Source organism: Nyctibius grandis, chromosome 1 (assembly GCF_013368605.1).
Source record: "Nyctibius grandis isolate bNycGra1 chromosome 1, bNycGra1.pri, whole genome shotgun sequence".
Classification (NCBI taxonomy): Eukaryota; Metazoa; Chordata; class Aves; order Nyctibiiformes; family Nyctibiidae; genus Nyctibius; species Nyctibius grandis.
The window spans coordinates 120815970-120828876 of record NC_090658.1 but is presented as its reverse complement, the minus strand read 5'-3'; the positions used below and the strand labels follow the sequence as shown (position 1 = coordinate 120828876).

General features: G+C 37.2%; 1 protein-coding gene across 2 annotated transcripts in view; it reads left to right on the top strand.

Moving 5' to 3' along the window:
* The first annotated feature begins 28 nt into the window (after positions 1–28).
* The window catches only part of SMC6 (structural maintenance of chromosomes 6), a 36987-nt gene continuing 24108 nt past the window's right edge, over positions 29–12907 (top strand). For both annotated transcript variants that reach the window (XM_068424441.1, XM_068424512.1), the window contains exons 1-12: positions 29–184; positions 2773–2929; positions 4920–5068; positions 6308–6425; positions 7239–7344; positions 8535–8671; positions 9225–9286; positions 10218–10298; positions 10847–10948; positions 11138–11257; positions 11362–11460; positions 12592–12738. In XM_068424441.1, coding sequence (XP_068280542.1) covers positions 4925–5068; positions 6308–6425; positions 7239–7344; positions 8535–8671; positions 9225–9286; positions 10218–10298; positions 10847–10948; positions 11138–11257; positions 11362–11460; positions 12592–12738 — 1116 coding nt within the window. In that variant the 5' untranslated portion in view covers positions 29–184; positions 2773–2929; positions 4920–4924. The remainder of the gene's footprint in view (positions 185–2772; positions 2930–4919; positions 5069–6307; positions 6426–7238; positions 7345–8534; positions 8672–9224; positions 9287–10217; positions 10299–10846; positions 10949–11137; positions 11258–11361; positions 11461–12591; positions 12739–12907) is intronic.

Below are 12907 nucleotides of genomic sequence, written 5' to 3'. Positions count from 1 at the left end.
CTCCGCCCTCTCGAAAATGGCGGGCTCAAGGTAACGGCCCCCTCCGGGCGGGGGGCGGCAGCGCGCAGGCGCCGCGGTTTCTCTTCCGTCGCACCGGGGTGGCCGTACTGTTGCTGGACCCGGCTCTCCCGCCTCGCGGGGCTCGGTACCTTCGCGGGGTCTGAGCCGGCGGCCTTGAGAAGAGGTAGGGTGAGGGGCGGGCGATCTGCGTGGGGCTGGGGGGGCCCTGGCAGCCGGTGCCGCCGCGGCCGGGCGCGCTTCTGCTCTCTGGGGGCGGGGGGCGGCTGGGAGGGAGGTCGCGGTGTAGTAGCGCCGTCTGCCCCCGCCCCGCCGCGATGCTCGTGCCCGCGCCGGGGTGGCTTTCACAGGTGGTTTTGTGGGGGCACGTTAGCAGTCGGAGGTGGCTTTTGCCCCCCCGCAGCCGAGCATGGCTGCTGTGCCTGGTGTGAGGGCTCCCCGCCGGCTCCTCGGCTTTGCCGATGCGCAAGCGGGGAGAAGCGGGTAAGGACCGGGGAGCGGCTGCCGCCCCGGGCTTTCCAGCCGCGAAGGGACTGGTGTCGCTTCTCTGGGAGGCGAGTGGGTCCTTCAGGTCGTCCGGAGAAAGTGTTAGGCCAAGTGAGAGAGAACCGGGATTGGGGGTGCAAGCGGGGGGGATTTGTGCCCCCTCTTTCCTTTGTCCCCCCCCCGTAGAGGAGGTGGAGCTCCCTTCTGTGCTGCTGTTTGTCAGGCTGCGCTTTTCCAGCGTATCGATCGGAGGGTATAGACTGCTTATGCATTGGCTGTGAGGGTATTTGGAGGGGAGTCGTTAATGTCAGTCATGTAGTCTAACACGGGACACCTGGCTCGCATAGCCCCCAGAAATATATGGCACTCCACTGCTGTGTATGAGGCTAGGCTTCTGGCCTTGATTTTCTGAAATACGTGCCTTTTGAGTACAGCAGGTAGTGTATGTTCCCTTCTTTCATTGTTGTAAACCGCTAGAGTTAATTGGTGATTTATTTATCACTGTTGTCGTGTCTGTTTAAACAAATGTAGCATGCTGTACATTAGCAGAAGACCACAACTCTTTTCTTCCTCTTCCTCTTCTCCCACCCTATACCTTCGCTTCTTCCCTATCTTGCATTCCTCCCACCATAGATCTGCTCTGCTGCCTTTTCTCTACCTGTTTTGCTCACTGGACTAAAGGCGATCCGGGCTGTAACTGCCCTGGGTGCGGAGTGGTTAAAGTAGGTGTTTTGAGTGGCAGCTTCTTCCTACCTTACATGGACGCCGGGCCAACACAGGGCTGCTAGAAAGGCAGTGGAGTGGTTTTGGTGGCAGTAGGTTGGTTGTGTCTGCTCTGGATGAGGCTGACTGTGACCAGCCAGGTAGGGAAAGGGGAAAACAGTTGTAGAGCTGCATTGCAATGGGAGCTGTGGAAAGAGATGCTACTGGTTACGTTGGAACATCAGTGGGCATTAGTGCATATTGCTTCCAGTGGATACGGCGTCTGTTTTTTTTATACTTTGATGTTAACAGAGTAAATACTTTTTTACTATAACATGTAATAGTCCTAATAGTTTTATACAGCACATTTGGGGATTGTGTTTTTCTTTCATGCTCTCATTACATGCATAAGAATTACTTCTAATAATTTGTAGTGATTCTATGATGTTTTTATAATTGGATCTGTCTTGCCCTTGTTTTTTCCCACTTTATAGCTCCAGTTTTTATTCCTAACTGTGTGTTCTTACATTCCACGATAGTAAAGTTCCTTTTCTCTATTGAATCAGTGCTGTTGTTTTGTCTTGCCAAATAACAGTCGAGTTCTCGTTTGAATTATTGCTGTTCCTGACTCTGTTATCACATGTTTCTATTAGCATAGTCCAACTTTATATTGCAATAGAAGCATAAATTTAGACTTCAATTTTTAAATATGATGCCTGGTCCATTGAAAAAACCCTTCTGTTAACATCTGTCAGTAGTGTCCATTGTTGGCTTCCCATTAGTCTATTACATATCTTAAAATATTTGTACTAATGTATGTTTTTTGCCAGTTTAATTGTTTCCAATATAGTATTGCACATCTTAACCTTCAGATAGGTCAGGTTGGCTGCTTTTCCTTTGCCTTTAATAGTTATTACCAAGTTGTTGTTAAAGTCATAGTAAGTAGTGCTGAGACTGAAATCAATTATTTTTTCAATTGAAAACTCAGTGAAGAAAATTAGGGGTCTCTTGGTGCAAGAGCAATTAATGTAAAAAACTTTTTCTGTCAAAACTGTCAAGATGATCTAAAGATAAAATTCAAATGTATGTGTCATTTTCTGTGTTTTTGTTTTGTTGTTTTTTTTTTTTTTAATGTTGATTGTTTCTTCCTTTAGCTTTTAAAGCTTTGTTTCTTGTGAAGTCGTATTAGTGGATTCCTTGTTCCTGTAGTCAGTTTCTCTTTCCTTCCCGCTTTTTTGTACTCAGTGTAGGTATTACATCTACTGGTACTTGTCATAATAGTTTCTGAGGCTACTTCAATAAAGTTTGCTTGCAGTTTTAGTTAAGTTTTGTTTTCAGTACTAGCTTTTCAAGAGTTCTGGGGTGCAGACTGTTCTGTCCTTTGCCTTCGTCATGCTTAGATTACACGAGTGAGTTGTCTTCTAGGTTATTTTGTTCTGTTTTCCACTCTTACGCTTTCTTTTTCTTAAATGTCCAAATGGTGTAGCAATGGAAGTCATACCCTGATCTTTAGTTTGGACATCAGTAATTATAACATTTAAATCTTGTGTTTTCCCTTCTTTCTAGAGAGAGATTTCAATGGAACAGCAGATTGAATGAATGCTTGTCTTCATATTTGGGTGATGGATAAATTTCAAGAGCATACAAGTGACTATTTCCTGGTCTGAGTAATTTAAGCATAAAGGCATGTTTATGTAGGAAACCGAAAGTAGCATAGCAAAAGGTATGTAACTGATTCACGAAGTGTATTTGCTCCTTGGTTTCTATGTGTATGCTTTTAAACTACGTAACATAAAATGGAAGTGGCAGATTACAGAATCACAGTATGGTTGGGGTTGGAAGGGACCTCTGGAGATCATCTAGTCCAACCCCCTGCCAAAGCAGGTTCACCCAGAGCACGTTGCACAGGGTCGTGTCCAGGCGGGTTTTGAATATCTCCAGAGGAGGAGACTCCCCAGCCTCCCTGGGCAGCCTGTTCCAGTGCTCTGTCAGATTGCCTGTAAACACTTAAAGGACATATTACAGTATTCGATCTGAAATCGCTGCCATACAAAATTGTTGCAAGAATGTCAGATGGGGAGTTTATTGCATTTCTGCATTTGCTTTGAATTGTGTTCATGGCACTTAATGGAAAGAGTTGCATTTTATTTTTTCTTTATCATTTAGATGCTGTGTCAAAGAAAATTAATGAGGGAATTATTAGACACTGTATTTTATAAAACAGTCAATGAAAATCTAGAACAGAAATTAAATCCTCTTTGTAATGGTGTAACAAATTTTAATGTCTCTGGTGTTTCGTATAATAAATGCTATTGTCTGTGATGCCTAATAGTATGAGCTATCTGACCTTTCATCAGTTGAAATCAAGCTATAGTTTGACCAGAACGTAAGCTTGGCACAAGTGAAAGAAGCTGCTCAAAGAAGCGCTCTCTTTCTCCGCAACGACCCAAACGTACAGATCTGCATGGTGAAATGGTTGGGAAACTTAAGCCGTGTGTCATGCAGTGAGCTCTCTATAGCAGTGGATATTAGTTACGTTTAATGCCTCTGAATTTTGCTCAAACTGGTGAGATGCATTTAAGTTGGTTGCCATCTTTCCTAGAAGGGAGCTCTAGATTAAATTCTAGTAAATGAAGTTTTCTGAGTAGGAGAACATACTCCCGTTTCAGAAACGTTTTGACATCGGAAAACTATGCAGCTGATGTCAATTTTAGCCTGTTTTGGTCACTTACCAGTAGGTGACTTAACTACTGGCAAATAAAAAGATTGTGGATTGCCTTTGTGTAAACAGGACTTCGTTTCTACTTTGGGCAAAAGTATGTGAACTTCCATGTTTCGTGTAGTGCTTTGGGACTCTAGGTATGAAGAATGTAGTAGGTACTTTTGGGGGAATAAAAACAATGCCCTAAGGTTACAGTTACAGAAAATGTGAGATTTTGACTAATCTTGATGCTTGTTGTTTCAGCTTTATGTGACTTTAGTAGACCTTGTTACTTTTGCAAGATTCATTTCTGACCAGTCATATTAGTGCTGTTAGTTATTAATTTGTAGAGGCAATATATAAGTATGTTGACTATATAGACAATTGTTATCCTTCATTAGAAAAATAACAGCATTTTGTTTACTGCGATCACATTACCCTGCCTCACAAAAGCAGGGTGGCTGTGTGCAAGAAACAGCACAGGAACAATGCTGTGAGTCTAAATTTTCCTTTATTCTACTTTTAGGTGTTCTGCATGTTAATTTTCTAGGCATTTGTCAACCACATATAATTAATATATTTTGGTTTTGGCTGCGCAGCTCACTTTAATCAAACTAGCATTGATGCTGGTGATCATACTATGATAGTTAGGTACTTTTTACAACTTAATATTCAACTAACCAAAAATAATTCTAGCAAATACCCTGAAATCTAATGTACCAAGGAAAAGAGAATCAAGGTTGATTTTGTTGTTAATCAACAAACAAATTCAGCTTGATTAGAATAATGAAGTTGTGTTTCTTTTGTTCTAATACAACTTCTTCGTAGTAAGCTTAGGCTTAAATTCACTGAGATTTCAGTTCTGAAAAAGTATTTTTGTTGCAACGTTTGCTATGATTTTGGTATTTCTTTTACCAAAGTAAATAAATTGCTGTGTCTGTGCTATCATCTGTAGGTATGTTTTCATCTAGAAGACTGAAACCTACAATCTTTCATTACTTTCATTTTTCAGTACTCATGGGTAAGAGAAAGGAAGAAAGTATTTCAAAGCCTGGATCCCATAAAAGGAAGAGACAAGAATACACAAATGAACACAGTGATGAGTCTAGCGAAGAAGAAAATTCTCAGTCATCAGCTGATAGTAATTTCTCTTCACTGTCGGTAAGTTGTTTAAAAAGTCGAGAGGGGAGATATAACAAAGTGTTGATATAAAAAATTCTGTTCCTTAGTTGATGTTGAAATAAATGTCTTGCATGTAGGCTTCAATGGAACCAATATGAAAGAAACTAGAGGTGATGTCTATGATGAGGACTTCTGCATGAGTTCGTTCTTACCTTCTTTCCTTTGGATCATGTAGTTATTTATAACTGTTAATCAAAATGACGGTATCCTGGTTTTATAAAATGAATACTACTGAAGTTGTCAAATAACCGAATAAAGGAAACAGATTTTGTTTGATAGAAGTATGGTAGATTTGGTTTATGGTTGATTTTGGTTTGTGGTAAAAGCAGAGAAAATATTTTGAAAACAAATTATTTAATAAAAAAAGCACCAAATACATGTTTGTTTTGCATAGCTGACACTTTCAAATGACTAAAAAAAAAATCTAGTGTTTGAAATGCATATTTGATGGAAATGAAACTTGAAAACAGGAATACTATTTTTTTTGGCTTTTCTGTAATAGCTGAATTCCGAATTGATAGAGGATTTTTAAAAAAATAATTTCTGAGATTGCAAATACTCTTTTGTGTATTATAAGACGCTCATTAATTTTTGGTACACAGAAGCATTCTTCCTCATTTCATTTTCTTGCACAGCAGGTGTTCTGTGTCATTGGTTTGTTTATTTTTCCTGAGTACTTTGCTTTCCTAGAAAACATTGCTTTTCTGAAACACTGGTGATAAAACTAAAGTTTCCTATCAAAACAATACTTCACCAGTTGAACAGTGGGCTGTCCCACTTTTAGTTTCATTTCCCCCTTCCTGATCTAATTTAATTTCCCTCGTTCTAAGCTGTGCCAAGAATTCTCACTGAGAGTTTTATTCAAGTAGCAAAAAAATCTTTCTATGATGCTCTTTATTACCTCTCTGCAAACTGTATACAATATATGCTCTTAATCTTTTATATTGTATTAATTATAAGTCAGTTATGGGGAGAACTGAAAGTTACTATGGGTGAGTCATCTGCTTTGGTAACTGTTTTCCTCTTATTTTATTACGTAACTGCTCTGTAGCAAGCAAATTTTCCTCGTGTCATGAAACCCGTCTGATTTCCTTGAAGGCTGTAACCGTTGATGTTTTATATCACACTGTCATTTGAATTCTCATTATATTTAAAATAGATAAACTGTATCTCATTAAAATGCATACATAACACCAGTTTTAACTATTAATTCTTTAGACTGTGGGGGAAGTTGGGATAATTGAAAGTATCCAGCTGAAGAACTTTATGTGCCATTCGATGTTGGGGCCTTTTCAGTTTGGATCAAATCTCAATTTTGTTGTTGGAAACAATGGAAGTAAGTATTAGTTGCATCATTTCTTTGTCAAAGAACACTTTTGTTAATAGTTTAGAAGATACAATTTTTATTTGAAAAAGGATTGCTAGCAATCTTTTAGGAATAGAGATGGATTCACTTTTGGACTTGGGAACGACACAGGTCTATCCCAGTAGTTCAAGGCTGGTGAAAAAGTAAGGTCTTAAATTTGGAGGTTTGCAAAAGATAATGTGAATATAAATCTTTTTATAGCTAAATCAGATATACATTTATATTTAAACTAAATGTACTCGTATGTTCATTAAATGCACAGTAATTGTCCAAGTATATGTCATGTAGAAACTGTTATAGGAGAAGGAAATGATACTTACTTATGCCAGGTCACTTCTTTTGGAGAGAGAATTTCAAAAATTAAACATACATTTTGAAAGAGAGCTTAAAACCTTTCAGATAGGTATATAAATGGTAATGTGTGTTTGATTTCTTTTGTTGTATACATGTTTTCTGTGTGCTTGTAAGGAAGGGGAGATTCTTTTCTCCTGAGATAGGACATCTTGTTGAATGCAAATTGCTGAATAGAAGTAACAGAAGTATGGCTCAGCATGTTGTGTTTGTTATTTTTTTATTTTTTTTTTTTAAGGGATAACCTTGGAAGTGATGATTATTTTTTTCTGGAGTTATTGCTATGTTATATGTTTGTTTAATAAAGACAAAATTTGGACTTTAAGTGCCTGAATACATAAGCAGTCAAACAAAAATCTATAATATGGGTGAACTGGATAAAGAGTTACAAGAACTTTTTTTTTTTAAAAAAGTTCAATGCTTCTATTACAGGTGGAAAAAGTTCTGTATTAACTGCTCTTATTGTTGGACTTGGTGGAAAAGCCACTGCAACTAATAGAGGTTCCTCATTAAAAATGTTTGTACGAGACGGAGAGACGTAAGTAAAACTTTTTTAGTTTTAAGGTTGAACATTTTGAGTGATTGTGATTCAGGTTAGCTGATCAGTTTTCTGTTCACCTTCATTTTCTCTGTTCTCTTATTGGGTCTACCAGATTTGAATAAAAAGCATAACACTGGAGACCATATTTAAACAAAAAATCCCTGAAACTACAAACAAAACCACCCAAAACTGCAAACAAAAAACACATTACAAATGTTACTAGTAATTTACCAGTAGTATACCGTTATCTCTAAACTAGCTAACATCACGATATGTCCTGCGTATTGCCCAGTTCTTGTGTATTACTTACATGATGTACTTGAATATCCTACAGAAGAATTAATTAGAAAAAATTCATAGGAAACTAGTTATCATTATTCTGCGAGCAGTGAGGTTAATTCTTTTTCTGTCTTTCTGGTGACATGAATGAATATACAATATAAAGACCTTTACATACATTATTAAACATGCAGGAGGTGGACTCATGTCTGCTGCAAGAGTGGAGATAACATGTTTAGGGGAATCAATAAAAAGATAGGAGTGGAGGTTTAAAACTCTACATTTACATAAAGCTGTAACTTAGAGCCCCAGGCTTTTCTTTTCAGAGGTAGGTAGAGTAAAATTGTTGGCAGTAGCTTCCTTATGTATAATAACTTAATGTTTCAGCATTCACTTGAGAAGCTGAAAATCTGAATTCGGAACTGAAACCACATCTCATCTTTTCTAGAAGAATGCCTTGAGCATTCTGCTATAGATTACTTTGGTTAGGGATGGCTGTAGAAGCTAAGCAACTGTTTTCTACAGAAGCCAGTTTAAGAACAAGAGAACAACCAAAAAAGCAACTTGATTCTGTAACCTAAAGGTGGGGACACTCAGATGGGAAGGAAGGGTTGGGAAAATGTGCTTTCACAACTATTTACTTCTGGCTCATGATTTATCTGAAGCACAGAAGGTGCAAACAAGTCAGTGTATGGCAGCCTTTCTGGCCATGTGTCTCCAATGCTGTTTTGGCTCAGACAGCATAAATATGTCTTGTTCCGATTGGTACTATGACTGACTTCCAGTTGTGACTTGGACAAGACATGACAATTTTTGTGGAAAATTAGAATGTTCTGGTATTTTTTATTATTATTATTTTAGATTTGGAACTAATTTTAGTTGTCTTTTTTTGATTATTTTTATTTCAGTTCTGCAGATATTACCATAACATTACGAAACCAAGGTAGAGATGCATTTAAACCAGAAGCGTATGGTAGCTCTATTATTGTGAATCAGCGCATTAATCTGGATGGAAGCAGAAGTTATAGACTGAAAAGCAAATCTGGTTGGTGGTAGTTTGTTTTGTTCTCAGTCTTAGAAGCTCTTTAAATGTTTTCATTGCTTTAAATGCCTTGGTGTTAGTAAAGGGTGATGTTTCTCATTTCATTTATCATTCAAGGATCATGTCCATTTTTTTTGTGTTTACCTTAGACTAAGAGTATTTTAGCATGTCAAAAGCAGTTGCGTCAGGTTCTGCATGATGTGAGGTCATACAGTATTTGTCTTTATGAAAATCTGCTTGTGTGATGAGGCTGAACATATTTTTTAGTCTTTTTGAGTTTGTTGAATTTGCTGATTTACCTAAATTCTGTCACAGAGGGTTTATGAGGCAAGGAGGGTCTTTAATTAGAAGTCTTTCTGTACAAATGCAAATACATCAGAAAGATTAAAAAACCCAACCAAACTGTTTTTCATTTAGGACTAAATCTGTGTTACAGAAATACTAATCTCATTTTTTACATTTACCAAGAACCACTAGATTGAACAAAAGGCTAGGGTGTTGGATGTCTCTTTACTTTGGACCTATTGGTATTTTTCCTTTCTTTTTTTACCATTAGGGACCTTAATTTCTTCAAAGAAAGAGGAACTCATAGGAATACTGGATCACTTTAATATACAGGTAATTGTTATAGTGTTTAAATTCTGTGCAATTTAAGACATCAGCATGTGATGTAATAATTCTTTAATTAAAAAGCAATGTTGCATTTCGTTAAATGAAAGAGGTTCACCTCTTCCATGTTCTTTTGAGATCAAATGCAACGGCAAAGGAACATTCAAATTTATGCGTCATACAAAGCAGGAAAAGATTCTGTCCCAGACAGAGAAGTATTTGATATCATCTGTCAGCCGTGAGTCATGTATCCTGTTAATAAAAGTCTTAGCATATGTAGGTTTCTTTCATACCTGAGCATCTTTTTTTTTTTTTTTTTTTTTTTTTCCTGCTCATTATTTCAGTTTTTGCTGTTGCAGAAATTTGAGTGCGTTTTTGCTGCTCAAATGATTAAGGAAAGATCAGGTAGTGCACATGAAGTTTAAAATACTCAACATATTCAGCCTTTCAAGTAATATAAACTTCTGTTAATATGTGTTGATTTTATTTTGTGTAAACTTCTGTAAGAATATATGGGGCAATTCATTGCATTTAATGCAATACTTTGATCAATTAAATAATGAGAAATTCAACAGCACTGGACAGAATTTCTAATGCTGATCTCGTTAAAAAAATGGAAAAAAACAGGCACTGTCTTTCTAGAAGTCAGCTATCCTCCTGGAAGCAGTTCCTTAGTTGTCCTTAGTTGTGGTTCTAATTTTTACTTGCTGGAGTTGGACTTTTTAATTTTTTGTTTGTTTGTTGTGGTTTTGTGTTTTTTTTTTTTTAAATAAAAAAGGAGTGAGAGGAGTAGAAATCTTAACTTCTGGATCTGCTTCTCTCAGCTTACAACTGAATTGCTGGGCATGGAACAGGGAGATGGTTTGCTCACTTTCACGGATATGCAGTTACATGAGAACTTTTTTACTTAAAATAAAATGAAAGTAATTTATTTTTACAGGTAGATAATCCTGTGTCTGTTTTAACCCAAGAGATGAGTAAGCACTTTTTACAGTCTAAAAATGAAGGTGACAAGTACAAGGTAAGAAAAATCATTTAACACTTTGATTAAACATTAAAATACTGATTTCAAATTTTTAGAGGTGGTATTTGGAGGAAATAAAATTCAGAATTCTTAATCCTGGAGATGGCTGAACACCTGCCAGCCGATGGAAGTAGTGAATGGATTCCTTATTTTTCTTTGCTTGTGTGCACAGTTTTTGCTTTATTAAACTGTTCTTATCTCAACCCACAAGTTTTCTTGTTTTTACCCTTCCAATTCTCTCCCACTTTTCTTTATGGAAAGTGTTATCAAGCAGTGGAACAGGCTGCCCAGGGAAGTGGTGGAGTCACCATCCCTGGAGATATTTAAAAGACAAGTAGAGGTAGTGCTTAGGGATATTGTTTAGTGGTTGACTAGGTAGTGTCAGGTTAATGGTTGGACTCGATGATCTTAAAGGTCCTTTCCAACCAAGACGATTCTGTGATTCTGTGATTCAGCATGCATAGAGGTTGGGATGAGTGGTCTTTCTATGGTAATTATTTAAAAGCTGCTGAATCTGACATCTGCATCTTTTTATTCCTTTTTAGTTTTTTATGAAGGCAACTCAGCTAGAACAAATGAAAGAAGATTACTCCTCTATTATGAAAACAAAAGAAAATACATGTATTCAGATAGAACAAGGAGTAGAGGTATGTAAAAGTAATTATTAGTACAGATCTGAGCACTGCAATAACTATAGGAGTTAAACTACATAGCTTTGGTTTGATTAGTTCTCAGTGACGTTAAATTAAAAAAAAAATCTTTCCAAGATTTCATATTGTATCACAGCTTTTTGCACTCACGACTGAACCTCTCTTTTTCTTTTTTTATTTTTTTAGCGTCTTCAAGAACTTAAGCAGCTTTATGGTGAAAAAAAGGAACGTTACAAAAGCATTGGGTTTGTGAATGACATGCGAAATCGTCTTGAAGATTTGAAACATAAAATGGCATGGGCAGTGGTAAATGTTTTGTTAAAATATTTTTCCTCATATGAAATGTACTTTAAATTATTCCCAGTCTGCTGCGGACATTCTGATATATGCTGATATATGCTTCTATTTAGGTGGGTGAGATGGAAAAAGAAATACAGCCGATCAAAGAAGGCATCATTGCTGAAGAAGGAAATACAGGGAAGTTTGTTCAGAAGGTAGAAGAATGCCAGGCATGTATATGGTTTAAACCATATGTCACTCTAGTTTTGGCTCCTTGACTCAAGAATAAAAATAATATTTAAACTATGATTGCCCTTTAGCTTGTAAGGTATTGAAACTGGCCATCTTAGCTTTTCACAAGCAGCTGAGAACATTCCCATTTATACACTTTTTTTAGCCATCTAAAACTTGACAGTAACATTTGCATTCCACATTTCGCTGGATGATAATATTAGGGCATTTTGTTTTCTGTTGTTTAGTAGGGGTATGTGTGTGTGGTTTTCATGCTGATACTTTTCTTTCAGGTAAGGGTTATATTATTTTGACTGGGAATTTGAGATGACTAGCACGGCATATACCACTGAACAGTAATTTAAGCTGTTTTATTGTTGAGGGTACTTACTTGATGCCTATTTCTGTAACGTTGGAGCATCTTTCAGGGATGTGTCATGAAGGTTTCCTTGGGTATCATTGCCTGTAGGAAAGATCAGTGTCTGATTTCAGGAGACGTGGAAATTTAACAGCCTCTTTGGATGGTACTTAAAACTTCTGTAGGTAGCAAGAAAGAATAATTTTCCCAAACATTGAGATTCACATATAAAATACATCTTTTGCATCATTATTTTGAACTTTTCGTCTAGTAAAACTCCTTCTCCAAACTTTCTGAATTGACACTCCTTTTTTTTTTTAATGTTTTAAACAAAGAAGTATGTATTTTTTTTACAATTGAGGCATTTTTACTTTGTGGCTGAACAATTCCGTGTACTGTTAAAGGAACATTGTCCAGATACTGATTTCATTTCTTCCGATATCATGGTACTTGGCCTTATTGTAGTAAGAGTCCTGTGTTTGCATAAATCACAAGTTAGAAAAGAAGGTTGCTATTTACTTCACAGATTTGGTAGTCTGTTGGTTTCCTGAGTATATTCCTTTATTAATTTTCATCTTAGCATATCCATAGTGGCAATGACTTGCTTTATTTTTTTTTTAACAAAAAAAAGCAAATGAGACATGTCGGATGGATTCTTTTGAGAGAGATTTCTTCTGTATCATTAAGAGGTTTTTCTTCTGTGGCATTAAGAGGTTTTGAAGAAAATTTTGCTTCGTTACTACTTGTGTATCATTCTCTTTTTGCACCAAAGATAAAAGTGAATGAAGCAGAACAGAAGTACAAAGCGTTACAAGACAAGTTAATAACAGTAAGTGAAGAAGCACAAGCTCTGCATCCTCAGTGTGTTTCTTTGAAGGCTGATGTGCAGGCAAGAAGAAAAGCAGTCAATGAAACTGAGGTAGGCAAAAAGAACTTTCAAAGTTCATACCAATTTAACGCTTTAATCTTGTCCTTGCTCTACCCATATGTATTTCTCCACCTGTGTCTAGGCTTCCTGAATCCATAGTGCAGTTCAAAATAAGTGCAATTTTGTGCCTGACTTGCAAGTAGTTTCTGTTTGGGGGCCG